Source organism: Verticillium alfalfae, genomic scaffold, assembly GCF_000150825.1.
Source record: "Verticillium alfalfae VaMs.102 supercont1.15 genomic scaffold, whole genome shotgun sequence".
Classification (NCBI taxonomy): domain Eukaryota; kingdom Fungi; phylum Ascomycota; class Sordariomycetes; order Glomerellales; family Plectosphaerellaceae; genus Verticillium; species Verticillium alfalfae.
Genome location: NW_003315024.1, coordinates 83,911 through 108,470, shown reverse-complemented (window position 1 = coordinate 108,470; position 24,560 = coordinate 83,911). Strand labels below are relative to the sequence as shown.

General features: G+C 54.0%; 11 protein-coding genes across 11 annotated transcripts; 6 read left to right on the top strand and 5 right to left on the bottom strand.

The window, feature by feature from the left end:
- Positions 1–355: 355 nt before the first annotated feature.
- VDBG_09362 (E3 ubiquitin-protein ligase HRD1) lies at positions 356–2,461 on the top strand (the record flags this gene model as incomplete). Its single annotated transcript, XM_003000121.1, has 2 exons — positions 356–872; positions 930–2,461. The coding sequence occupies 2 exons, from the start codon at positions 356–358 to the stop codon at positions 2,459–2,461; spliced, it is 2,049 nt and encodes a 682-aa protein (XP_003000167.1).
- Positions 2,462–3,145: 684 nt separating this feature from the next.
- On the bottom strand, positions 3,146–6,345 carry VDBG_09361 (glycogenin-2; the record flags this gene model as incomplete). The annotated part of the gene is made up of 6 exons (XM_003000120.1): positions 3,146–3,565; positions 3,641–4,361; positions 4,425–4,906; positions 4,961–5,545; positions 5,880–5,948; positions 6,107–6,345. 5 exons carry the CDS (start codon positions 5,928–5,930, stop codon positions 3,146–3,148), a joined length of 2,259 nt encoding a protein of 752 aa, XP_003000166.1.
- Positions 6,346–6,856: 511 nt separating this feature from the next.
- On the bottom strand, positions 6,857–7,207 carry VDBG_09360 (predicted protein; the record flags this gene model as incomplete). The annotated part of the gene is made up of 1 exon (XM_003000119.1): positions 6,857–7,207. The coding sequence occupies one exon, from the start codon at positions 7,205–7,207 to the stop codon at positions 6,857–6,859; it is 351 nt and encodes a 116-aa protein (XP_003000165.1).
- A 1,028-nt stretch (positions 7,208–8,235) lies between these two features.
- VDBG_09359 (conserved hypothetical protein) lies at positions 8,236–11,186 on the bottom strand (the record flags this gene model as incomplete). Its single annotated transcript, XM_003000118.1, has 3 exons — positions 8,236–9,280; positions 9,332–9,485; positions 9,539–11,186. The coding sequence occupies 3 exons, from the start codon at positions 11,043–11,045 to the stop codon at positions 8,236–8,238; spliced, it is 2,706 nt and encodes a 901-aa protein (XP_003000164.1).
- A 211-nt stretch (positions 11,187–11,397) lies between these two features.
- VDBG_09358 (40S ribosomal protein S28) lies at positions 11,398–12,040 on the top strand (the record flags this gene model as incomplete). The annotated part of the gene is made up of 3 exons (XM_003000117.1): positions 11,398–11,572; positions 11,636–11,719; positions 11,786–12,040. The coding sequence occupies 3 exons, from the start codon at positions 11,512–11,514 to the stop codon at positions 11,845–11,847; spliced, it is 207 nt and encodes a 68-aa protein (XP_003000163.1).
- A 609-nt stretch (positions 12,041–12,649) lies between these two features.
- Positions 12,650–13,101, top strand: VDBG_09357 (NADH:ubiquinone oxidoreductase 11.5kD subunit; the record flags this gene model as incomplete). Its single annotated transcript, XM_003000116.1, has 3 exons — positions 12,650–12,677; positions 12,744–12,883; positions 12,955–13,101. 3 exons carry the CDS (start codon positions 12,650–12,652, stop codon positions 13,099–13,101), a joined length of 315 nt encoding a protein of 104 aa, XP_003000162.1.
- Positions 13,102–13,851: 750 nt separating this feature from the next.
- Positions 13,852–15,147, top strand: VDBG_09356 (conserved hypothetical protein; the record flags this gene model as incomplete). Its single annotated transcript, XM_003000115.1, has 2 exons — positions 13,852–14,495; positions 14,670–15,147. 2 exons carry the CDS (start codon positions 13,852–13,854, stop codon positions 15,145–15,147), a joined length of 1,122 nt encoding a protein of 373 aa, XP_003000161.1.
- A 969-nt stretch (positions 15,148–16,116) lies between these two features.
- On the top strand, positions 16,117–16,524 carry VDBG_09355 (predicted protein; the record flags this gene model as incomplete). Its single annotated transcript, XM_003000114.1, has 1 exon — positions 16,117–16,524. One exon carries the CDS (start codon positions 16,117–16,119, stop codon positions 16,522–16,524), a length of 408 nt encoding a protein of 135 aa, XP_003000160.1.
- A 469-nt stretch (positions 16,525–16,993) lies between these two features.
- On the bottom strand, positions 16,994–20,013 carry VDBG_09354 (AP-1 complex subunit gamma-1; the record flags this gene model as incomplete). The annotated part of the gene is made up of 5 exons (XM_003000113.1): positions 16,994–17,349; positions 17,404–19,507; positions 19,558–19,746; positions 19,819–19,942; positions 20,004–20,013. 5 exons carry the CDS (start codon positions 20,011–20,013, stop codon positions 17,263–17,265), a joined length of 2,514 nt encoding a protein of 837 aa, XP_003000159.1.
- A 733-nt stretch (positions 20,014–20,746) lies between these two features.
- Positions 20,747–22,531, bottom strand: VDBG_09353 (calmodulin; the record flags this gene model as incomplete). Its single annotated transcript, XM_003000112.1, has 7 exons — positions 20,747–21,402; positions 21,468–21,609; positions 21,668–21,738; positions 21,800–21,925; positions 22,074–22,089; positions 22,201–22,257; positions 22,413–22,531. 7 exons carry the CDS (start codon positions 22,413–22,415, stop codon positions 21,368–21,370), a joined length of 450 nt encoding a protein of 149 aa, XP_003000158.1.
- Positions 22,532–23,359: 828 nt separating this feature from the next.
- On the top strand, positions 23,360–24,498 carry VDBG_09352 (SNARE domain-containing protein; the record flags this gene model as incomplete). Its single annotated transcript, XM_003000111.1, has 2 exons — positions 23,360–23,933; positions 23,990–24,498. The coding sequence occupies 2 exons, from the start codon at positions 23,360–23,362 to the stop codon at positions 24,496–24,498; spliced, it is 1,083 nt and encodes a 360-aa protein (XP_003000157.1).
- Between the last annotated feature and the right edge of the window lie 62 nt (positions 24,499–24,560).

Below are 24,560 nucleotides of genomic sequence, written 5' to 3'. Positions count from 1 at the left end.
ACAGGGGGGGGGAATTTCTTTTCTGCCATGAGTCTATAAGGCTTCAAGAGTAATTTCTCTCACCTGATGAGTACACCACGAAAAGCATTACTACGTGGCCTAATATTTACAAAGCAAGCGGCGCATTTTCATGGGCTGGCATATCCAGATATTCTAATACGCTCTGGATAGATCCTCATCAACTTTGTCTATCTCATCCTATGGCACCACCGTCTACGGCCTACAACGCATTTTCTACGGACCCCTCCGCCAGACCGAAGTCGAGCAGCTATCCGAACGAGCATGGTTTGCCATCACCGAAACATGCCTTGCGATGACCATCTTCAGAGACGAGATAGGAGCCTGGTTTCTTGTCATGTTCACAGCGTTGATTACAGGCAAGGTTTGGGGCTGGATTGGAGACGGACGAGTCGAGATCCTTGAGCAACAGCCGCCGGCCAATCCGGGCCTTTTCCACACGCGACTCAGCTTGTCTCTGCTGCTCAGTCTTGCCTACGATCTCTGGATCCTGGCCTACACCATTCGAACCGTGATCCGACAAGCTCGACCAGACATGATGGTCATGTTCCTTTTCGAGTTCGCAGTGCTCGCCACTTGCTCTGCCCGCACTGGCGTTCGATACCTGGTCTCCATACTCGAGAGTCGCATTGTCAAGCAACAGACAAAGACGCTACTCGAGGAGCGACGCCGCGAAGTCCGACGGACCCGGGACAACATGATGAGACAACGAGCCCAGGAGCCTAGCGCTGATGGGGAGACTACCGCCGACCAGTCCGACCTCCCGCGTGAAGAAGACGTTGATGAGATGGACATCGAGGTACCAGGCTGGGAAGAAAAAGGCCAATGGATTCTCATTCTGGACCTTGTCGCTGGTATGAAACACATGCCTACAAAGTGAACACCGGAGATAGATGGCTGACCATGGACAGATTGCACCAAATTTTCGATCTACATCGTCTTCTTCTTCATACTCTTCTCCTTTTACGGACTACCCATCCATATCATGAGGGACCTGTTCATGACTGGGCGCGCCGTCATCAAACGAGGCTCGGCTCTATGGAAATACCGCAAGGCAATGGAAGACATGAACAATTACGCCGACGCCACGCAAGAAGATATTTCCAGAGAGGATACTTGTATCATTTGCAGAGAGGAGATGAGACCCTGGGATCCTGCCAATAACCCTGGCGCCCTCCAGCGAATCCGACCCAAAAAGCTTCCATGTGGCCACATCCTTCACATGGGTTGCCTCAAGAGTTGGCTAGAGCGTCAACAGGTCTGCCCCACATGCCGCCGTTCGGTTGTCATCAATGCTCCTCCTGCAGCAGCGAACCGGGATGCCGCCCTAGGCCGACTCGGTCTCGGTGTGCCAGCAGCCCCAGCACCAGTCGGTCAAGCCCAGCCCCAAGCCCAGCGCCCACTGCCAGCAAACGGCCAAAATGGCGGCCCACAAGCTCCAGCGCAGCCTGCTGCTGGCCAGCCTGCTCCTCGAAATGGAGGCGCGCGGGTGTTTAATTTTGGCAACTTACGTGTTGGATTCGCTCAAGGGGGAGAGAACATACAGGAATTAGCGCAGCGTATGGCACAAGGTCGCCAAGGAGGCGCGACTCCAGGCCATCCTGCCCCGGCCACGCCGATTACTCCGACTGTTGCTACTCCATCAGTACCCTATGGCGTTCTGGGTAACGATGTTGGATCGATACGAGAACGTCTTCGTGAAGTTGAACGTTCTATCCAGAGTAACCTTTTGAGTCTTCAACAAGACCAACAGCAGCTCCAGCTCTGCAATCTCCTACTCGCAGAGCTGAACAGGCTCCGTCAGCAACAGCAACAGCAACAACAACAACCACAAGTGCCGAATCAAGAGGTGCCACATGGGTTCACCGTGCCCACCTTCTCTGTTCCACAACAGCCACTGCCGTCACTGCAGCCGTTCTCACAGACGCCGTCACATGCCTTTAGTCGGCATGGGATCACAGCGCAGTCGGCTCCCATCCACGCTGGTAGCCAGGACCTGCCCGAAGGTGTCTCCATACCTCCGGGCTGGTCTCTGCTCCCTCTCCAGCGCCTGGACGGAGCCCCAGTTCCCACGACGACCCAGAGCACCCAGAGTGAGCCCTCTGTGGAGCCTTCAAGCTCAACACGTCAGAACGAAGCAGTGCCGCCCGCAGCTACTGCCAACGGGACGACCGGCGGACCCGAGATCCTGGCACCTAACCCCGTCATGCCCAACTGGGGTGGCGAGAATCAGCTCTTTGGCCGCAGCAGGAGTTCCGCCCGAGACGGCAACTCGGACACCACATCGACGACGGACGAGCCGAGGGAAAAGAGCCCAGCCGTCGCGCCGCCGGCATCGGCACAGCCTACAATGGTCGCTGGTAGGGCCGGCGAGGAAAAGGGCAAGGCCAAGGCTGTCACGGTCGAGGACGCGGGTGATGACCAGGAGGGCGATGCCTCGTAGTGCGCGTGCGCAGACATATGACTGATTGAGAATGAAATTTGCACGGCATTGAGCGGCCCCCTTTCCTCCTTCCCACAATCCTACCTATCGCACCTGTACTGAATATACCAATGAGATGAATCAGCGAAGATCTTGATGCCATGGTACACTGGATTCGTCGTGATGGCGCTTGCCTCGTATCCTGTCAATGTTGTCACGTTAGCTTTCACACAGCGTACACATGCTGCTGACTGCACCGATAAGCTACGTATGGGCGACCCGCGGCAAGACTAGCAACCAGAACGTACACATACTTTAATCTCATCCCTAAAGGCAAAGGGTCTTGAAGGGTGGCCCTGCTGAGCTAAAGCCAAGCAGGGCCGTTTCGAATAATACCTGACCGAGACGAACCAGACTTGGGCTCGCTCATCACTAGTTCTCCTGGGTTCATCTGCTTCAAATGGTTGATACGGCACAAAGACATTACGAGGGCACCATTCACCAGAAACCGCGCCACATCAACCATTATTATACTCGTGCCCCTCCTCATCTACCAGTGCTTCCTCGGCTGCACCAATAACTAGCCACTGCTATCATACATCCCGTTGTCGCGAGTACTCCACCATCTTAGCCACTTCGACAGTTGCCACCAGACTGAGGTGTTCATCAGGGTTTCGACCACCGGCAGCCACTCTAATTCTCTTTTCAGCCATTGAGCACATCGAGCTCTTCATCAGTTGGTAGCAACGGCGTCTCCCGTACCGGCGCGTCCTCCCCTTTCTCCCAAGTAGCGCCCGGACCGCTATACGACGGCTCCTCTATCGAGGGACCCGTTGTAAGTGGCTCCGTGCTGATGTCTCGACGGGTCGTAGCAGCATCTTGCTCAGCTCCCATGCTTCGCATAATACTTGCAGTCGTGCCGCCTTTTACCGGCTGCGGACTGAGCACTACGCTACTAGACTGCTGTACACCATGAGCATTTGAGACCACGCCCTCTGAACCGAACGGCAGAGAGCGAGTGGGAATCTCACGGCCGAGTCCGTCCGTTCCATCACCTTGCCCGAGTCTCTTCAGCAGTGCTTCAGACTGTTGCTTGGCGAGCTTCTGAAGTTGTTCCGCCGGATCCTTGTACGTCCGAAGCATGTTAGTGAGATCGCAAAGACAGTCTGCAGGAGTCCAGCGTTGTCCATGCACACATACCCAGGCGGACTGCAACGGTACGCCCTCCGCGACCGGCAATACCTCTTCGTCCTCACCGTCACCAGCACCAGGGTCGCCGCCACCCCAGAACTTGGGCCGGCGGATGGGTGCAGGTGTAACGGGAAGACTGGGCCGATCGACTTCGCTGGGAAAGTCGGTCAACCTGAACCCGCGCTCCTGCTTCGCCTTTCTGTTGACCGAGGCGATGCCGGGCGAACCCTGGCTTTTCACGCGGCGGTGCTTCTGTAACCCTTCGACGTAGCGCTCAATCTCGGGCATTTCATCCCAAGCATTCGTCCGCGTGAAAGTGTTCCAGGGGTCTGACGGAATCACATTGATGGTCGGGGTGACAGGAGTCACGGGTTCACTCTTCTGTTCCGCTGTCGACGCTTCTGTGTCTATGTACTCAGCATCGCGCTGTCCAGAAATCGTCGTTTGGTGCTCACCCGTTGGCGTGGCTTCAGGCTTTTCGGCTTCAGACTCCGCGGGCAGGTCTGTGAACACTCGCGCTGGCCTAGGTTGGTTTGACTCCCAGGGGAAGATGGCACGAGGCTTTTGAGAAGGCGGAGCAGGTTTCTCTTTGGGCACCTCGTACCACATGTCTTTAGGCGGACTGGGATAGCGTGGGGGAGGGACAAACGGAGCAGGGTCCTGAGACATGGTGTAAACCTGGTGTGGAAAATTAAGCGCCTCGGGTTGCGAGTCGGCAGGCGGTGGTTGCCTGAGAGGTCTAGTGAGCACGATAGCCTGCCAAGCGGCATAGTGGGCAGCATGTTTGACTTACCATTGAGCGTCCCATGTGTTCAAGGGAATAGGTCGTGGCTCTGGCTTGTCCTTAGGGGGTGTCACAGGCGGGGCTGGGGGCTCCCGTTCCGTCCCCGCAAGATTTTGCTCTGGACGAGCCTCAGTGTGTGTTCCAGGAGTATCAATCAACACACTGGGAGAGGAAGGGGAGGGCGCAAGGCGGGACGAGGGCTCGGTCGGAGAGGATCCGTCTTCCCAGTGGTCTTGATGGCGTTCATGTGTTTCATGTTGGCGATGGGGAAAATGACGTTCAAGTGAGCCCTGCCCCTGGATCTCATGATGAACCGTGCCGTGGCCCTCGTTGTACGCACTGTGCTTCTGCTCACCAGCTGGAACTGTTTGGTCCGACTTCGGCTGATATTCGCCCTTTGTGAAGTACTGAACTAGTGGTGATACTGTTGGCTGGGATGTTACGTGTAAGCCTTGCGAACGATGGGGTTTCAATGAGAATGAGTCTTGCTCCTATACAGAGGTTCAGCTGAACAGCTCACATGTAGCGACATTGCTCGAACTTACGGGAGCTCTGTAATGTCTGTCATACACAGCCCACCACCTTCCAAACATTTGATCAAAAGGAGAGTCCCCCTTGTGCGTATCGCGGCCTTTCGACCAAGGTTTGTCAGAGCCGATGAAGTGGACCATATTGATGCTGGATTGGAAGTGACGGTAGGCCGGAAGATACTGGTAGTGAGCGGAGGGGGTCACGTTGTACGTGAAGCTGATGCGGTTGTAGTTGTTCCCGAAGTGCATATTCAGCAGACCCTGGTCGGCACCGTCGAAAGAGATGCCCCTCTCAGCCATAGCAACAAGTGCATAGTAGTCGCCCATGTTGGGCGTCAAGACCATGACGCCCGAGTTGAAAAGATCAGGCCAGCCGATGTCGGGCGCGGCGGAAAAGGGGTGAGGGATGCTAAAGAGTTCATCGGGGGCCCTGTATGCGACAACGTCGGCATCGATGTATACGATTTTCGAGAATTGTGTCTGTTTCCACAAGTTGATTTTGGTGAAAGCAGAGTGCAGGTCGGCGCGGTTCATCAGGTACAGGTTGGCGGGTCGCTCGTTGCGCAGACGGGGTACCGGAATGACATGGTCGTAGACGGTCTGAACAATCGCACGTTAAGGTTGAGAATGATTTTGAAGGGGCGGAAAGCGATGGTGGGTGGAGCGGGGTTACCTTGAGCTGTGTGATGACCTCGGCGGAGACGGTGTCGAGTGTGACCAAGACGGCCAGCTGATGGGCGGTACCAGCATCGCGCAAGGAATGAGCGAGGACCAATGCGCCTGTGGGAGGATGAGCGCAAGTCGGGGGATCGAATGAGGCATGCCAAGCTTACCTGGGAGGTATGAATCGCTGAGCAGAAGCTGGGTGAGAGGCAGCGTGTGAGCTTGAGGTGCGAGGCAGCGTGTTGACTCGGGGCCAGTGGAACAAACGAACCGTAGCATAGACAAGCTGGTGCTGGTCCCCTCCTTGCACGGCCATTGACATTGTGGAGGGGTCGGCGTTCTGAGACACTGACAGCAATAGGTCGTCACCGAACAATAGGCGGACGGCAAGGTGCCGAGGGAGGATAGGCGCCAGGTTCAGCGCGAGGCCATGAAGCTAGGTACGGCAAGAAGCGAAAGGTCCTGGGATTAGAATTGAGAGAGCAAGAGAGAGGCAACGCGTGCGAGGTCGAGAAGCGAGGGGGAGGTGAGAAGTATGAGAGTAGGATCAAGGGGGGGTGGAGGGACCCCAGGAGGGAGGAAGGCAGGTTGTTGGCAGATACCTTGCCTTAGCTACTCAGGTAAGGTAGGTAGCTGCACGAAGCACGAGGCACGAGGCACGAGGCGCGGGATGCGGGATGCGGGATGCGGGATACGATGGGATGGCTGGCTGGGACGAGGGTCTCCGACAGCTGGGTGGGATGAATGGAGAGAAGCCGCAATTGCTCGGAGTGGCAGAGGGAAAAGAAAAAGCAGGGTAAAATCGGCAGGCAGCCAGAGGGGCGTTGATTGACATGGCAGCCGCTTCATCATATCATTCTGCCGATTGTCTTGCCTGCCTCTGCCCGCCTGTCGTGCCCGCCCTTTCTTTCCTTACCTTACCCTCGTTGCACCACCACGACCACCCGGACCTTCTTTCCCAAGTGAGGTTTGGTTAGCGCCTGCCTCATTCTCCACGCTGCTCTCGTCTTCAGACGATGACTTAGCTCTGTTGTCACATCCCCGAGGGCATCCCTTTCACTGCTTGTCTTACTCGAATGGTTGAAGATGCCAACAAGTGATTGCAGAGACAAGTTATCTATGACGAGCCCCCCCGTCGGGCTTTGTTCGGATCCCAACAATGATCCTATGTCGATACCTTTGGCGAGCGATCGAGCGAGCAAGGGGCATAGCGTCAAAAGGTCAGGCTATCTGACCTAAGGTAGGTACCTACCTGTTGCTGGAACCCAGGCCTACACCTCGGATACCGTGCGCGATGACGACTGGTGGTCCCCGCCGGGCGACCAGGGGGGAGTCCACTGTCCTCACTGACTCCATCAGGGAAATTACGGGGGAGTCTCCTGCACAAGGCCCCGCCAACAGCCCACCATTGGCTTGCAAGCCGGTTGGGTTAGTGTGCTTGCAGCACCGGCGGGTGGCTCGCTCGTTGCAGCGCGTCTGCTTTGTGCCGTGCTTCGTGTTCAGCGCTGCACCTCCCACAAGCTGCATGCTGCATTGTAGTATCACCACCTCCCGCATCCTCACCAATCCTCTATCAACAATGCTACCCTGGGATGCCATGGATATGAGAATAGTCTCTTCGGTCTCAGTCCGAGTCATCTTGCCGATTGAAACACGTACGTTGGGTAGGGGAAGGGAGCAAGAGACATCATTCCTGGAGCAGCAATATCTCTCGCCAATCGATCGCAGCCCCTCTGCGGAATGCCTCAACGATAATGTACCGTACGCCATCCATCACCTCAACAGCATCGAATTCCCTCAAATGGTAATTTCGCAAACCTGGCGCTTCCGAAGCCATCCAACGTCCAACGCCACCTGGACGCGTCCATCGCTCGCCCCATCAACCCTGCAGCTGTGGCCATCCCTGGAGCCTCGTCCCCGACCGGCCGGTGCCACACGACACAACTTTTTTATGAATCAGTCTTTTGTTCTCGGCAGCAGTTGTATTGTCCGCCTCGCCGCGCCTGCAACGAATGGCCAGCGCCGAAACCTCACGATGTCCCACTGCCGGCTCAGTTTACAGGACCCTCGAATTGCCCATAAGCGTCGATCTTGCCCGTCTTTCTGCCTGTCGCCCCCCCCCCCCCCACACTGCATGCTACATCGCTCAATGGCCTCATGGCCGTCATGTGCCCTGATAATGTCACGAGGAAACCCACTCTCACGTCTGCTGTTCGCTACACTTTCATCTCGCGTCATATCGTTCTGCTCCATTCCGAGCTTGTCTGGGCTACTGCCTGCCTCGGTCTGCCCTTCCGTTGTGGATCATCTGGGGGAAACCTGCAGCACAATGACGTCCTACTAATCCGCGGCTCATCTACATCAGTGGTGCGTTCTGTGGAGCGTCCGCCCATCCATTGGGCTTCGTTGTACAGCGGGATGACCCCAGTAGTAGTTGATCTTCGCAGCGCAGGCTGGGCAGTTCTTTAATCTTCGGCATGTATGTCGCGGGGCTCGTTGCTATTATGTGCTCTCATGTCTTCTCAAATGCCTGCCTAAGGGGGGCGCATTTGCTACCTAGTCATCTCGATCTCTCTGTTCACCTCCCCCTGACGCTGGCGCTCCGATCAACCAGCCTACGCCCGACGTCAGAGTGCCCATCGCCGCTTCGCGCAGCTGATCCCTCTTGCGTAACCTGTGGTGATCGTCCTCGTGACCTTCCATCTCGTGATCGTTCGCAGGACCCTCGCTCTGAGGCGTCTTGCCCCCACCAGAGGACTGCTGCAGACTTGACAGCGCCGCAAAGTTTCTGGAGGCAGCTCGCGCGGTTGCGCGGCGACAAGTCGAACAGAGACATGGGCGCCTCGTCCGCACCGCTCGCCTTGCTCGGCGGCGCGGTGGAGCCTCGAACACCTGGCACGGCGAGAACCCTGCGAGCCGGGTGCCGGTGTACCGAACCCGCCAGGCATGCCGTGCAGATCATCCTCGTCCGCCTCGAGTGCTGCCTCCGCTTTGACAGCCGAGTCAAGCTGCTCCTCGCAGCGCCTGAAAGTCTTGAGAATCTCCTGCAGCTGTGCCGCTGGCGCGATACGAAGCGCCGTTGACAGGCAGTCGATACGCTGCTCAAGGTGTCTGATGTCGGGGTTGCCGCTCGCCGTGCCCAAATGTGTCGGTTGGATTGTCCGGGCAGTGCGAACGTATTGGCCTGCCAAGAGCGCCGACCGCCATGGCCATTCTTCGTCCGGATCACTAGTGATGCGGGCAGGTGTTCCACCGCGCTCCGATATTCTGCTAACAACGTATGAATAGGCAGTCTCGAAGTCATCTTCTCGGAGCGCTGCTTCAATGCACATAGCGACAATGCGCTCCTCAGCGCGCAGAAGGTGAGCGTCAATGACTTCACCTGACACAGCTGCACCGTGGCTACTCTTCGTCGTAAGGCCAGCCTTAACCATGTTGTATCCCACTTCCAGGAGATCTTGCATCTGGGTATAGCTCTTTTTGTTTTGCTCAAGGACCTTGCTGATAATCGATAACGGGTCCGCGTGAACGCGAAGAATGACAGGGCTGAAAGGTTCGCCTTGCTTCAGCACTAGCCTGTAATCACTCAGGGCATGGGTTGCCTTCAGCAAAGCGTCGATGCGTTGCCTCGCGGGCAACGACTTGCCGATCGTTTGGGGAAAGGCGTTGATGCTGAGAGATGATCAGAGGTGGCTGTCTCGAGGGTACCAGGTCTAGTCTTACATCTCGTGGCATTTCTTGAGGCCGCCCCGAGTGCGGTTGGGATTTGTGGCATTGTCGTATGCGTTGAGGGCTGCACCGAGAATCGTATCTTGCAAAGCTTGTTGTGACAGCGATTGCTCGGCGCCTTCGTATAATGAGGCAGCAAGGGAATACTCTATAGCATCATTAGCAAACAACACCGAGATAGAATTATCAGGCAACTCTTACGATTGTTCGCAAGAAGGCCTTTCAAAATCTCGGCCTCAAGAAAGCTTGATGTTACTCGACCGAGAACTCCGGAGCCTGAGCCTTCTGAACTGGATTTCGCGCCCCAGTCACGGAGCCACAAGATTTGCCTCCGCGATTTCGTCCAATAACTCTCGTCATTCCGAGGAGCTCGATTTACGATCGTATGGATGAGCTTTGTTGCCTCCATCTTTTGCTCACGGTCGTCCTGAATGAACGCAAGGTCTCCCGCGCTTTTGATTGAGCACGGATGTCCAGCCTGGGTGAAGAGGTATGCGCTCAATATCAGCGCCTGAAGGAGTCGTGCCGCCTTCGGAGAGGGAGAAGTGAGTGGATTGCTCTCGTGGAGAAGGTCGTCTCGCATGTAAGCCGTGTTTTTCGGTGATGAGAAGAGCTCGCTGTCAAGATCGGCAACAGTCTGAAGGTTATACACATCCTGTTCAAGCGAGGTAGAGCTGTCGTCGCCGAGAAGTTCCATAACCTTGGACACCATTTGATAAGCGCCGTGAAGAGCTTCCGGGTTCGCCTCTGGCATGATGTAAGCGCAGGCAAGGATGGCTCGTGCATATCGTCGGTCGAGGTACTGTTGTTGCTCTTCTCGCAACCAAATGCCATCGTATTCACCCAAATCCACATCTTCCGGGCCGTTGTACTGCTCGACAGCGGCAACAGCAACTCTCCAGGACCGCGCTGCATGGGCGGTCAGCCATTCTAATACCTGCTCCCAGCCAGGACACAACAGGCCCTCCGTATTCGTTCCTGCACTGATGGCAAGCTGCAATGATGAGTCGGCACTCATTGCAGATATCCAGCGCGTATTGTTATGGAGCCATGGTCCAACCAAGCCGCGTAGGTCCCGCCCAACAGTGCTGAGATCGCCATTTGCGCCAGTGTTCGACAGCAAGACACCGACAGCGATGTTGTCTGGCAGTTTCTGAAACTCGACGAGAGTGTTTGCGACAGCATTCTGTGGATAATATTCGTGATTCCTCCTCAACAGCGGCAAAAGCGTTGAAATTACCCAAGTGCGCAGGTCGTGGCTATGTTGAAGGAAAGGCGCAAGAAGAACCGGCAATTGCGCGAGCAATCCGGCTTCCTCATCCACCCGGTAAGCTCTTCGATAGAGAAATGACGTTATGTGATCTTCATTGGCGTCTGTAGAGCCTTTTCCATCGGACAAGGGAAGTAGTCGTAGTTTGCGGACTTTCTTGGCGGCTTCCTCGTCGTTCAAGTCGTGGACAGTCGCATAATTCAGACCGTTGGCCTCGTGGTCGTCAAATTCGCCCGATTCCAACTCCTTAAGGAAGTCAACATATTCTGCAGACGGTACCGTTTCTGGAAGGTATGTCAGGAGGATGCGCAGGATGATGTCCTTTCGCAGGACGGCTGGATATCGCGACGTCAGGTAAGCCAAGCTGTTCACGTCGGCGATGGTCGCCAAATGAACAGCCAGGAGGACGAGTTTCGGTGGAGACAGGATGAGGCTCATTATGCGCAAAGAAGTCACATATTCGGAAACGGTAACGAGTTTGGTGGTCGAAGGTCGACCTCGGACAGGTTTCGATGTGTCAAGTCGATGTTGTACGGGAGCCGCATCCAATAAGCCACATCGGCCTGATTGAAGGTCTCCAAAGCTCCTTCCCGTCTACAAGTGGAGCGAAGCACAGCGTCATCCTGAACCTTTGGTGGGGCTCCCTTACTCAGGCTGGCTGGGGTGGCTGACAGCTGGTGGACACTGTGCACACAAACTAGCAGTCCAAGGCACCTGTGCACGTGACTAGCAGCGCGAAGTGCCTGCCCTACTCCGAAAACCCTGCCGAATCACAGAAAACATCCACTCTGACCACCAAAACGGCCTCACGACAAATCGCCCTTCGCCCAACGCTCCGACACACCCTCTCGTCCACTTACCCGATCGATCGCAACCCGCTTCCGAAAACCTCACATTTGCGACGATGGATTCCTCTAAGACTCCCGTTAAGCTGGTCAAGGTGACCCGTGTCCTCGGCCGCACCGGTACGAATGCAGTCGACGAAAACACACTTTTGGCGGCGGCTGGATGCTGATTGATTGGAATAGGCTCGCGCGGTGGTGTCACCCAGGTTCGCGTCGAGTTCATGGACGACCAGACCCGTTCCATCATCCGTAACGTCAAGGGCCCTGGTACGTCGGCATTCTATCGCAAACAGAGCTTGAAGGGTTGTTGAGCTAACCAGCGTGATCTCACAGTCCGTGAGGATGACATTCTCTGCCTCCTCGAGTCCGAGCGTGAGGCCAGGCGTCTTCGGTAAATCGTTGGCGGCATTGGGGAAGAGTGGACAAGACTTGGGCTTTGGTTTTTGCGGGTAGAACATTGGGCGATTGCCCCGGGGCGGCACGGTGTCAGGGAGCACATATGCCAGGCTGTCTAGGTAGTCAGCCGTCGGCTCATCCTCGACGCACGAGTCACCAAACGAATCATACCATTCTCGACCACACCATTTCAAACGCACACTGTCCAGTCGCGAACCCAACATCTATGCAAGATTCCATACCACCATCATGAATATCGACCACCAGCGGATTTCCAGCGGCAGCTGCTCATGAAACAGACATTGGCCAACCCGCAGAACCGCCGCGAATGTTCTTATTGGTGCCATGGGCACCAGCCCTGCCCGGATCGCGTTCTTAGAGTAAAGCCCAGGCCGTGCCTGTGATTATGTTGTCGATGACAACGAAATTGGTGACCTATAAGATAACTCTAAATGCTGGTCCTGTGATCGTTTGCCTATGGTCGCCTTGAAAGCATTTGGTGTACCTCGGACATCATAAAACATTCAGAAACTGAGCGGCAGAATCAAAGGAACGAGGGGCACCTAGGTACCTAGGTAGGCTGGGGTGGCGCCAGAAGTGGTAGGCGGTCTGTGGGAAACCAATTGTTGGTGGTCTTCAACACATATTAGCCAATCATGATGAAGAAGTTTTGATTGGGTCGTCTCTGCTTATGTAAAACAATTTACACCCATCTCCGACTTCGACGTCCAGTGCGTATCGACTGCAAGGACATCGACCAGATTCACGAGCACCTCAACGTTGAAGCTAACAACCAATACAATGGCTTCCGGATTCGGCGCACATGGCGGTACGACCACGAAATGTCCCAATTGATAGGTATTGATCGCTGACGGGTTGGAATTCCGTTGTGTAGGACCCTCGAGGTGCTTTCCCTTCTGGCAAGAGCTGCTCGGCTGCTACGTTGTCAACACGACTGAGGAAGATGGCAAGGGCAAGGCCAAGTGCGGTGCCGCCCTAGAGGACTACTACGAGTGCCTGCACCACAAGAAAGAGGTAAGTCAGCTTTCCTGGGGAGCACTCTCGAGACGCGCTGAGCCCTGACTCACGTTCGTCCAAACAAACAGGCCGCGAGGACGAGAGCGCTGCAAGCTGCGTACAGAAAGGCAGCGACTGCTAGCGAGCGAGACAGCGCCCCGAGCGCTGGTCACATCCGAAGCCTAGGCACCCTGGGTGGTGAAGAGTCAACGAAGGGCTTGACCGAGAGTTCATGAGCTCCAAGGATGATAACGGAGAGCGGGAAAACAAACAATTGTACAAGAGCACCGGAACAGCAGCTTTCACTCGAAAGAAATCTCACCAAATAAGAAACACGACCTTGGCCTTCCTAGATCTGCGCACGTGATATTGCCGGCGTTAACCGGAATCCTGTGTGTCTTGGCACTTTGTCAGTCCTGGCTGGCGATGGCGAGATGAAAAAGATGCACATGTGTCACTGAGTCGATCGAGGGCCTTGATCTCAGTTTGGTAAGCTTCAGGTAGCGACATGTACCCAGCGCCCGGTCATGACCCAGCATACATATGTCCCTAACCTAATGAGAGTCCTTGAGCTGTCTTGGTGTTAGACAATATCGATATGAGACGGGGACTGCGCAGATCTGAGCCAAATAACCTTTTCCTAGGTAATTTGTTTTGGCCGCCATATTCTTCTTATAAGTGCAGCAATAAGGTTTATGAGAAGTTTATGTTCAACACGGAAGGCCTGGTTGTGTCACAATCTGGGTAGCTCTTTCCTCTGAACCGAGCTGGAACAACCAGAGAGCGCACAATACAGCAGGTAGTACTACATTCACTCTGTTTCCTTCGTCTTCATGACGTAACAACGCAGGAACCCGATTTCAACTCCTTTTCTGGGATTCCTGCAGTCTGAGTGTCGTTTCTTCATCACTTCGATTCATTTCGCACGGCTAGCAAACTCGACGCGTTCTCAACCACACAGCAGGATCTGTCCACTCTAATCAGACATGGCATGGCTTCGAGGCATACGTGTCTCGATTGTTCCAATCAGAAGACATTCCGACGGCACAAGAGCAGTCCACGAACAGAATAAGCGAGAAAGAAGTCTCCCTGAATTTCCCCATCCCGACTCCTGTTCAGTACGCCTTATGGGCACGGACACGACAGAGCCGTTTCTCAACCATTCTCCATCTACCACACAGCTCAGCTCAGACAACAACTACTGTATTCAACGTAAGGTACATCCTAGAATTTCAATCTACGTCCCTTCAGAGCCAGGAACACAATTTGCTGTTGACTGGGTCGTCGACCGTGTCCCAGCATCCTCAAGCCACGTTTACTTTGTGCTCCTTCTCAACGGTCGCCGAATGGTTTCATGGGGCACCGATGGCTCCAAGCTGAACGCCAACACAGGCACCGTTGAGTATGGCTTATTCGAACCGAGCAGCAGATGGCGTTCCCTAGAGCAGGGTGTCGAACTCAAGCTCGATGGCGTTGAGAAGAGATACTTCTATTTTTCGGCCAACACAATCGGCACATCTGTTGCTACAAACGGAGGGCTACTGGAGGTACAAGCTTTCAGATCTATGGGAAGACAAAGACAGGCTCCTCGCCCTGGCGAATATCGTGACCAAGTCGACTACGGCATCACGTAAGATTTCGCTGTCCTGGCTGGTGATGATGCAGCACGCTAACGCGGTACAAGATGCCCCTCCGGTGGCTTGGTGGAAAATCCGCAAGATCTCGCATATTACACTTGGGTGCTGATTGACCCCAAGGACTCTCCTTTTGCTGCATTCCGGTTCTATTACAGGTCATAGGATAGCCTGAAGGAGCTGAACCTTATTCCTTGGTCTGAACGTCACGCAAGCACCGATCTTCTCTTCCGCGGTGGCAAGTCCGACATATCAGGCGAGGTTGAATCAACTAACAGCGACAAGGATAGGTTTAATTTCAGCCTGTCGGCTACTCAGAAGGCTCTTTGTTTTGATAATGGTAACACGGCGAGAGACATGTCCCTTTTGCCACAGAAATGGCTCGATGGAGCCTCTCAAGAACTTAGAGCATCGCATACGCTTGACATCTGCGAAGAGTTTCCGCCGGTGGTCGCACACCAATACACACTGCCGCCTTACAAGACATCTCAAAGCCCGGTCGATCTTTACTTGCAGCGGCCGCTGCCGATTCTGCCACCCCCAGAGAGCCACTCAAGGAAGTCATCGGGGGGCGTCAAAAGCTTTGTCGATCGCCTCATCACTATTACCCTTACATTTGATGACTATAATACAGTTGGACAACGCTGAGATTCCAGGTTGCAACACGAGTGGGTACTGGGGCTCACTGAGGACGAACGTGGCGGAGGGTGGACCCTGGAGATCGTCCACTGCCTCAACCGCGTAGTATGGAGTCTCTATCTAACTATAGCGTATCACCAGCTGTTTCAGAATGTTCTCAAACTTCGTCGCATGCTTATGAACCGAACGAAAAGCAAATCATTAGCGACGCAGCTACTGAATGTCAGCTTTTTGACATATCGCCAGCAGCCGGGCACGGTTTCCGAAAGCAAGCACTGCCTTTGGCGGATAGTGCTATGCCAATACCGGAGGGGGATAGGTTAAAACAAAGTCCATCCCCTCTTCGTAGGCGCAAGGGAAAGGAACGTTTGATCATGAATCAGGCGGGTACAGCTGATGGGTGACGAACTGCAAAGATGGTACCCACCGGAATGGTCATCCGACGGTTTCGTAGCTCAGTGGGCGCAACTTGTGAAATTGAAGCAACGTCGAAACATCTATCAAATAGACTCCTCGCTCTTCCTACCTAGCCCGTATGTGTTGTTACCACCATTTTTCGAATAAAACTTGGTCTTTTCCGATTGACAGGCCACCAGAACCGGTAAGATACTGTGCGAGCATATCCGTCATGGCTGGTACTCCGCAGATGTAGGCAACACAGGCATGATGCCGATCCTTTGGCCCCAACGCCTTTTCTAGATCGTGAACAGCCATCCTTCTGCAATGTGCAACGCAGGCTTTTGGATTTGATTGCTCTGCTCTCTGGAGGTTGATGACAGCCTTTTCTCCTCGAGTATCACCAGTGAGGAAAAGGCTCAATCGACCAGCAATAGAACCTTCCGAGAATATCTTTAATAGTCTCGTCATGAACAGGATATTATCAAGTCGCAGACTGCCATTGTCCCATGCCTCGGACGGAATCTTGGTGGCATACATGAATTCTACAGTGAATGGCGGAGGGTTTTGGCCGCTCGTGAGATGGCTCACGATGCTCATCAATGGGTTGATCCCAACACCACCAGCCACGAACAGGATGTTCTGTACGCTAGCAAGTTCGATGCGAGGCGGTGGCCAGACGAAGGCTCCCCCGACACGAACTTGGAGTGTCCTTCCGAGTACCTGCGCGGTAGGCTGGAAGAGCCAGGCCGCCGGTGGATTTGTCGGGGATCGTTGGATGGCGAGCTCTACGTAGGGTACTGGCGAGTAGGCAAGATGCGGTGGAGATGTGATGGTGAAGCCGCCTGCTTTAGGTATGCCTGGGACGAAGGTATCAAGCCATTGGCCTGGGAGAAACTGGAATTGCGTGTCAACTTCACACGAAAACAAGCCCAGCGCGGTGTTGCACATAGCAGGTGTTGGGCAAGGTCGACGAACTGTCATGGGTAGCCCGTTCACTGTCTTGAGCCTGAAGAGGCGAACAGACAAGTTGATCTCGGTGATATCGTCGATGATGACTGAGTGTATCTCCTGTTCATTTGTCAACGAATGAAGTGCTGCTTCACAGCGTTGACAAGTCGATCATACAGCATCACGCGGTTCCTGAGCAGTGCGCTCCTCATGCGAAGTTGTCGGATGAGTTGGAGTGGCCATTGCAGGTATGTATGGAGACAAAAGGTGGCGACAGAGGTTCAATTAAAGCTTTCAGGCCGAGTGTACCCGAGGTGGAGTAGACTTCTGAAAAACATTGTAGGGATCGAAGCACCCCCCCACCTGCCACGGTGTGATAGATACAAGGGCGAAAGACAAATGATGGCATCAGGATAAAGACCTTACATGTTGTGAGCGGTTTAGTCGGTTTAAAGTCCTCTTCCTTAAACCGCGAAGAGAGTGTCTCCACTCAGGCACCTATCATCAGTCTCGTAATCGTCTGCTCAATTCATGTCTATTGAAGTAGATAGACGATGATGATCGAATGTCTTGGCTATTTACTCTTTTCGCCTTCATCCACCGAGCGTCGCTCCGTTGTAACGCAACATCGCGACGAGACAGAACGCCCGAAGTAACAGAGCGACTTGCACTCTGTATCTTCGTGTTTCTGCGCCCCTGTTGCTCGATCTGCTGCAGACCGAGCAAGGCCCACCCGTTGCTAGCCTGATGTCTTGAATAGCTTATGCAACAAAGAACTCACTGCGCTTCTGTCCAATTCACTTGCTCTGTCAACTGTCCCGCAGAAGGATGAACGAACTGAATCCTCAAACGCAACCTCAGTGGCTAAAACATGGTAAGCATTTTCGTCGATAAAATAGTGGCATGGGAAATACATACCCCCTTGACGCCAGATACCCTCATTACCTGGCTCGCATCAGCTCCCGGGCTGAGATCCGTGTTAGAAATGGCCATGAGCTGTAGCTTCTGCGATTTCGGCACAGCCGCTTGCAGACCGACGTTCGAGAGTGTGACAGAACCCGAAGTGTTCCGGAACCGCGCCGTAGCTTGCACTAACCCCTCGGCATTGCGCTGCACTTGGAATGAAACATTGAGATCGTTGCCGTCGTAGCAAGGAATGCCCGCAAAGGCCTGCGGGACTGCCTGTGCAGGCGGCGGTGTACCAGAAATGGATGACATAATGTCCAAGCTAGAGCCACCAGGCGCAGGTGATGGTGCAGACTGGCCTGGGTTGGGGCCAAACATGTCCATGATGCTTGCAACGTTTGACTGCTGGGGTGGGGGTGATGCAGCATTTGGCGCAGGTGACGATGTACCACTGCCACCGAGAATGTCAGCGAGCAGATCGGCGTTGTTCTGGCCGCCAACAGGTGCTGATACGCCAGCCGGTGCATCGCTATTGATGTCGAAGAGAAGGTCTTCTTCGGTTGGCTTGATGATCTTGGACTTTCTGTTGGCTGCCTTGTTGGACTTCTTCTTTGTTGTAGCAGGTCCCAAAACCCTCGATTCTTCCTTGATCTGCGGAGGAGGCATCTTCTCGAGTACACCCCGACGGATTTGATCGTGCGAGAAAAGGTTGCCATATTCGACTGCTCGCTGCTGCACCTCGACATCAAGGCTGGTCTGGTTTGCCTGCAGCAAACGTCTCACCCGTTCAATCTGCGCAGGGTCGGCCAGCCTTGTTGTCAGCTTCATGAGTGCAGTTACGATATACTCTGTCGCCACTTGTGTGGCGTAGCTGCTGTTGAGAATCGACGCGAAGAGGTCAATTATCTCATGTTCCTTGACTTCCTGCACCAGTTCTTCCTCCTCGTACTGTCCACCTCGAAGAAGCGCGTCGCCGTATTCTCCGATACACCAAGAGCCAGCCTGTGTCAAGCTTTCCTGTGTAATGTCCTTCTTAAGGCTGGTGTAGAGCTTCTGGACGGCATATGTCTGCAGCTCTGTAGTGGTCGCTACAAGACGTATGAAGGAGGCCATAATAGGTTCCTTAACGTAGTTACCGGCCAAGGTCAACACGCGCAGCATCGTGTCCACGTGCCATCGTTTGTTAGGAGCGTACTTGTCTGCGGCCATGCCAATCTGGCTTGTCATTGTGGGCTTGAACTCGCTATCGGCCACCTCGAGGAAGGCGAGGAGCTCCCTGATCAGAACACGAACGTTGCTTTCGTTAATGAGAGTGAAACTGAGATCCAGGGCTCGCCGCCTGATACTGATATCCGGGTCCCTCAGACACTCAAGGATCGTGTTACGGTGCCTCTGAACGGCATTCGGCTCGATAGCCACCACTCGGATGAGAGTGTTCAGAGCAACGTAACGGATATTGTTGTCCCTGTTGGAAAGGAACTTTCCCAGAATGTTGACACCGAGAACACGAAGTCCGGAGTCAGCTTCGATGTCCAAAATTGTCCGAACAGCCTCGTACAAAATAGAGTTGCCCACGTTCTTGGAGGAATCGGTGTTCGTTGCTACCTGGGCCAGGATATCGTTGATTTGTTCACTGACCTGCGCATCACCAACTGCAAGTACTCGTAGCAATCGTAGAATCTTGACCTGGACAAATGGATCCGTGATACCAGTGACGTCGTGCTCCGGAGCATAGCCTGACGTGGCGAGCCCTTTGAGTGTTCGGATAAGCTGAGGGACGAACTGCTTGAACTTATCCACGATGCCTTCCTCGCCCCCTTCTTCCTCCTCAGCCTCGCATAAGCTCGTGACAAGCGTTAGGCCTGAGAGCAGAACACCATGGTTTCGATCCGAGAGAAGATGAGCTGCCTTCTCGACGAAGTGTTCCTGGAGGTCGGGCACCTTTCGACAAATGCGCATCGCACAAAGGGCTGCTTTCCTGCGGATATAAGGATTCGAGGTGGCGATGCATTGTTCGACTTCAGCGAAAAGATCCCTAGACATCTCGACAGACGCAATGTTGCCCAGAGTGCAGAGGGCTAGGCCGACGATATATTGGTTGGAATGACCAAGGTCACTGGCATCATGTCAGCATTTTCCAAGCTGCTGTATCCCAAGAAATCGTACTTTTTCAAGGAGTTGGTGACGAGGGTTAAGACCTCTTGGTTTTCGTCGAGGAGCAAACTTGTGGCTAAATGGCCGAGCCTTTTGTCGGCAAAACGTGGTGATGCTAGGAGCTTCAGACATTCGATCTGGCCGAAATGCGTTCTCTCTCCAAGTGTGAAGAGATATAGGAGCTTCGCGACATTGTTGCGCCTAGTCACCAAAACGTTAGTTCTTGAGATGTCGAAAGGAGTAGCAGCTTTTGCAGCTTAAGATCATTCCCACCGAACACCAGGATCGTGACTCTCTTCTCGGAAGCTTGCTCGAATCGAAGCGCTTTCTTTTTGGATGACCGCTCGTTCGTCGGCGATTGTCTTGGCGGCGCGAACGTTGCGAATGAATTGTTTAACTACAAGGTATGTTGTGAGTGGATTGTTCGGGGCCATTGTCAGAGAAGGGAACGGTCGTACGCGAGGCCATGATGGCTACTTGGCGGTGGCCCTTCGAAGGGGCTTCTGCGTGGTGTCAAGGCCGACAGACGGTGTGAGGTAACGTTTATTGGTGCAGGATAATAGTCGACGTGGAGCAATGCCGTAAAGCGTGGGAGAGCAGGGCTTTCGGATCGCAAGCGGGAGAAGATGGTGCCCCAACGTAAGGTGGGTTGAAGGTATCGCCAACTGTAAGGCGCCTGTGTGTCCGTCGTTGACAGGCACCAGTAGTAACCAGCTACTAGGTACCTACTTAGAGAGCCACCCTGGTCCCGCCAGCTACCTGGTGGGGTACCCCTTTACAGAGGCACGAGTCCACATACCGCACACTGTCCTCATGCCTCGGAATTCAGGTTGGTGCGACGTGGTATAATATCTGTGCCCAAACTTCAAGCTACCAATAACATCAGCGGCGGCGAGTCTAATTGAAGTGGGTTAAGAAATACCTACTTTGATTCCTTCCTTTGGTATCGGGCCTTATTAGATGTGATTGATTCCGTACGCTTTCTTCCTTCAAGTCAAACTCGTACTTCTGTCCGGCTATATGTCAGATAAATTGTGCTGCTCGCTGTACAACTATTGCGACCTTGTCCATGTATAAAAGAGTGAGACTTCGTTCGCGGCCATGTAGATTTTTCAAATATATTGATCACTACCCACTGAAGTTCAAACGCGCAAATTCATGCCCGGAATGACGGTACATCGTGACCATGAGATACTGCATAGAGGCAGTGCCTGCCTGCAACCCCGCTGATGACCTGCCTAGATCCCACCACATAATCAATGGCATTTTTCTTTTTTTCACAGGTGTTGGGCGTTGGCCAGTACCGCGCAAATCCCGGGCTAAATACCTAAGATGAACGAGAAAGACGGCCCGTAAGACCCCATACTGCCGCACCTGCATTGATTTGTAGGGCTGCAGGGCTGAAGCAGCGATGTCCTCTTCGGACGTGCTACGCCTTGTCGTGAAGAGATCTACCGCCCGCCAAAGCCAAATATCAGACTGATTCTAGCATTGTGATAGAAGATCCAAGGCTAGTTGGAAGAGTGTCATTCGTTAAATAGTCATCATGCGCAAGTGAGGATGGTTAGAGACGAAAACGCTGGCACATCAATGGGAAGCCAAGCATCTAGCTCGTCCCTCAACACATGTCCTGTCATGTCCTGTCCATACTATCCCACTTTCGCCGAACCTTGCATAAAAACAACTCCGACATTCAAAGGAAGTAATAGCAGACTACACGCTGGCCAGATCCTCCGACGAGTACCGCTATGTCCCACCCGAGAACAAGGAGTCCTCGCATGCAGGCAAGCCGGATCTCGTTTCACCTGTGCAGGGAAGTCTTTTACTTTTGCATCATCAGCTGAACGAACTCGTTGTCTGGGAGAGAGCATGTTAGTAAGACTCATGGGATCTACACCACACCTGGCGAATGGCTTGCTTACAGTCAATGCGGCCGTCACCGTCCTGGTCCGCTTCGCGGATCATCTCGTCAACTTCGTCGTCGGTCAGCTTCTCGCCGATGGAGGTCATAACGTGGCGCAGCTCGGCAGCCGAGATGAAACCGTTGTTGTCACGGTCGAAGACCTGCAAGGGTAGAGACCAGTCAGCGGGGATCTCGAAAACGGTTGTGGAGCATGCAGACCTTGAAAGCCTCACGGATCTCTTCCTCGGAGTCAGTGTCCTTCATCTTGCGGGCCATCATGGTCAAGAACTCTGTTTCCCCCCGTATTAGCCATGCAAAATCCAGTCCCATCGCCTGATGTTTCTTGCATACCGGGGAAGTCAATAGTGCCGTTGTTGTCGGCATCAACCTCGTTGATCATATCTTGAAGCTCCGACTCAGAGGGGTTCTGGCCGAGGGAACGCATGACAGTTCCTAGTTCCTTCGTGGTGATCTGGCCTGCGTTGTCGTTCAGCCTGACGTCATCTGAAGCCTTGCGTGACTGCTATAGCGGCCGCGTTGCCACAAGGCGAGCATAGTAGACTCGTGTTGTTGGGATGGGTGATGCGGGAGGTCGTGCATGGTAGGTTGGGAATGGATTACTGACCATCGCCGTCCTTGTCCTGAAGGGGGGTCAGCCTCGGGAATCACAAATAACGAGACGCGTGTGAGTCGTGGCAATGTCACAAGCACAAGGAGGGGGAGGGGGACCGGAGGAGGCGAGTAAAACATACAAACAGGGAGAACGCCTCCTTGAACTCGGAGACTTGCTCTTCGGTGAGGGAGTCAGCCTAGAAACGGGCAGGTTAGCTAACTCAATCCAAGCGACATTGTGCTCGCATGGCGGCGGCTAGCCATAGCTAAGGCGCAAGGTCATTGTTGACATCGGTGAGACGTGGTCCAGCGCACATCGAGGGCTGTAATTTGTAGTCGCAGGGAGACTGACCATATTGGGCAGATAGCGGGGAGCTGTGTAGGTGCGGAACGAGGGCGAAACGTGGCGGGTGATTTGGATGCGATTCAAGTCGGATCCGGGAAAGGCAGTTGTCGTAGATGTCGCGGGATGGTTCGTGGGTCTTGGCCAGATGCCGGTCGTGGTATCGAGCTTTTCTTTAGTGTGCGGCCTTGGAGGGGGAGAGGGAGACAGCCGGGCAAGGCAGCTCATTACACCCGTTCCTCGCAAGAAAGGAGTGAGGGGCAGGGGGTCTAGGCCACGCCTGGTCTGTGCTGTACCACCCGATATCCTGCTTATGGGGTACGTACCTGCCAGGGGTACGGCAACTGGAAGAGTGCGTGTCCAGGCCGGTCACCGCAGCTCTTCCAGCTGTGATGAGCCGGTGCCACATAGGTGCCTTACGTACGTCCCTGTCCAGGGAGGTTCCTCACTAATCAGGTGCCCAAATTCACTACTACCTGAACCCCAGTAGGTAGGTAGTTGGTAGGCACCTACGTAGGTAGCCCACCACCATCTCATTCCTTGCCTACCTGTTTACCAGCTGTTACAGCTGTCAACAAACGAACCTGACGCAATCCGCAGATGCAGCTCTAGTTGAGACTTGTCCCGTTCTCGACCTGCAGATCACCAAGCATCTCTGGATTGAAGCTCGACTCTTGACGGACCTTGCCTGATGTGACATCGGCGCCGACGACCACGCCAGCCATATCGACACACTGAAACTTTTGCTCAATCATACGACCATAGATTCCCCTAGATCTTTGCCATTATCGACGTTCTTCGCAACTAGCAACTTCGTATTCGGCACGCCAACCTCCAGACCACGAATCTTGACATAATCCAGGCCCAGCAGAAGATCACCCTTCTCCTCCGCAGCGCAAGATACGACGATAGTGCTCATACCTAGAAACTCGCTGTTTCCTTGTTCTCGTGTCGCCATGTGGCGGGACCGCACGAATCTATACATCTCCTATCGGCAGTCCTATGCGCATCACCCAACAAAACGAACAAAGTACACCAGTAGCGGGCCCGGCGGAGGCAATGCCTTCAGCGACAACTATGCCACCGCCTCGGGCTCTGAGGATACTCGTGGCCTGCTCTCCGCAGGTGCTTTCGAGGACGATGGCGACGCCGTGATTGAGATGGATCTTCTGCCCCCGCGCTGGGCCGACATCTCCGACGAGATTACAGACTTGCTGGCAGATATTGCGCGAAGGAGCCAGGCACTCGAGCGCCTGCATCAGAAGCATGTGCTGCCAGGATTCGATGATGAGGATGCGAAAAAGGCTGAGGAGCGCGAGATTGAGCATCTCACGCAAAAGATCACAAAAGGGTTCCATGACTGCCACGGCTGTATCCAGCGCATTGAACGCATGGTCAAGGAGGCAAAACATGCTGGAGCCATCAGTCAAGGGGAAGAAACCATGGCGAAGAACATTCAGATATCTTTAGCGTCAAGAGTGCAAGACGCTAGCGCCTTATTCAGGAAGAAGCAAAGTGCATATCTCAAGAGTGAGCCTCAGCAAAACCTTCAGACACTTCGCTTCAATGTGCTTACATTTCTCCAGAATTGCGCGGTATGAGTAGTTTGGGAGGCTTCACCCCGGTGGGTGAAAGGTCGTCCACACCTCAACCAGGGCCGAGTTCCTACGTAGACCCCGACATTACCGAGTCCGATGCAGATAGGTCATTCTCACAGTCGACATTGCAAGTAACGCAGCAGAGACTGTTGCAGAATAATGATGCTGCCATCATTCAGCGAGAACGCGAGATTGAAGACATTGCACAAGGCATCATCGAGCTGGCGGATATTTTCCGCGATCTACAGAATATGGTCATTGACCAGGGCACCATGTTGGATCGCATCGACTATAATGTCGAGAATATGGCGACAGATGTCAAAGCGGCCGACAAGGAGCTTGTTGTCGCGGCTGGGTATCAGAAGAAGACGACCAAGAGAAAGATTATACTGCTCTTGTTGCTCATCGTCGTGGGCATGTTCATCTTATTGTTGATCAAGCCGAAGAGGGGAAACGACAGGGGTGGTGAGGGAGACCACCGAGATGAACAGGTATGACAGGAGCGACCTGCTGACGCAAGGTATAAGATGATAAACCTTGATGTATGATCTTGATTATA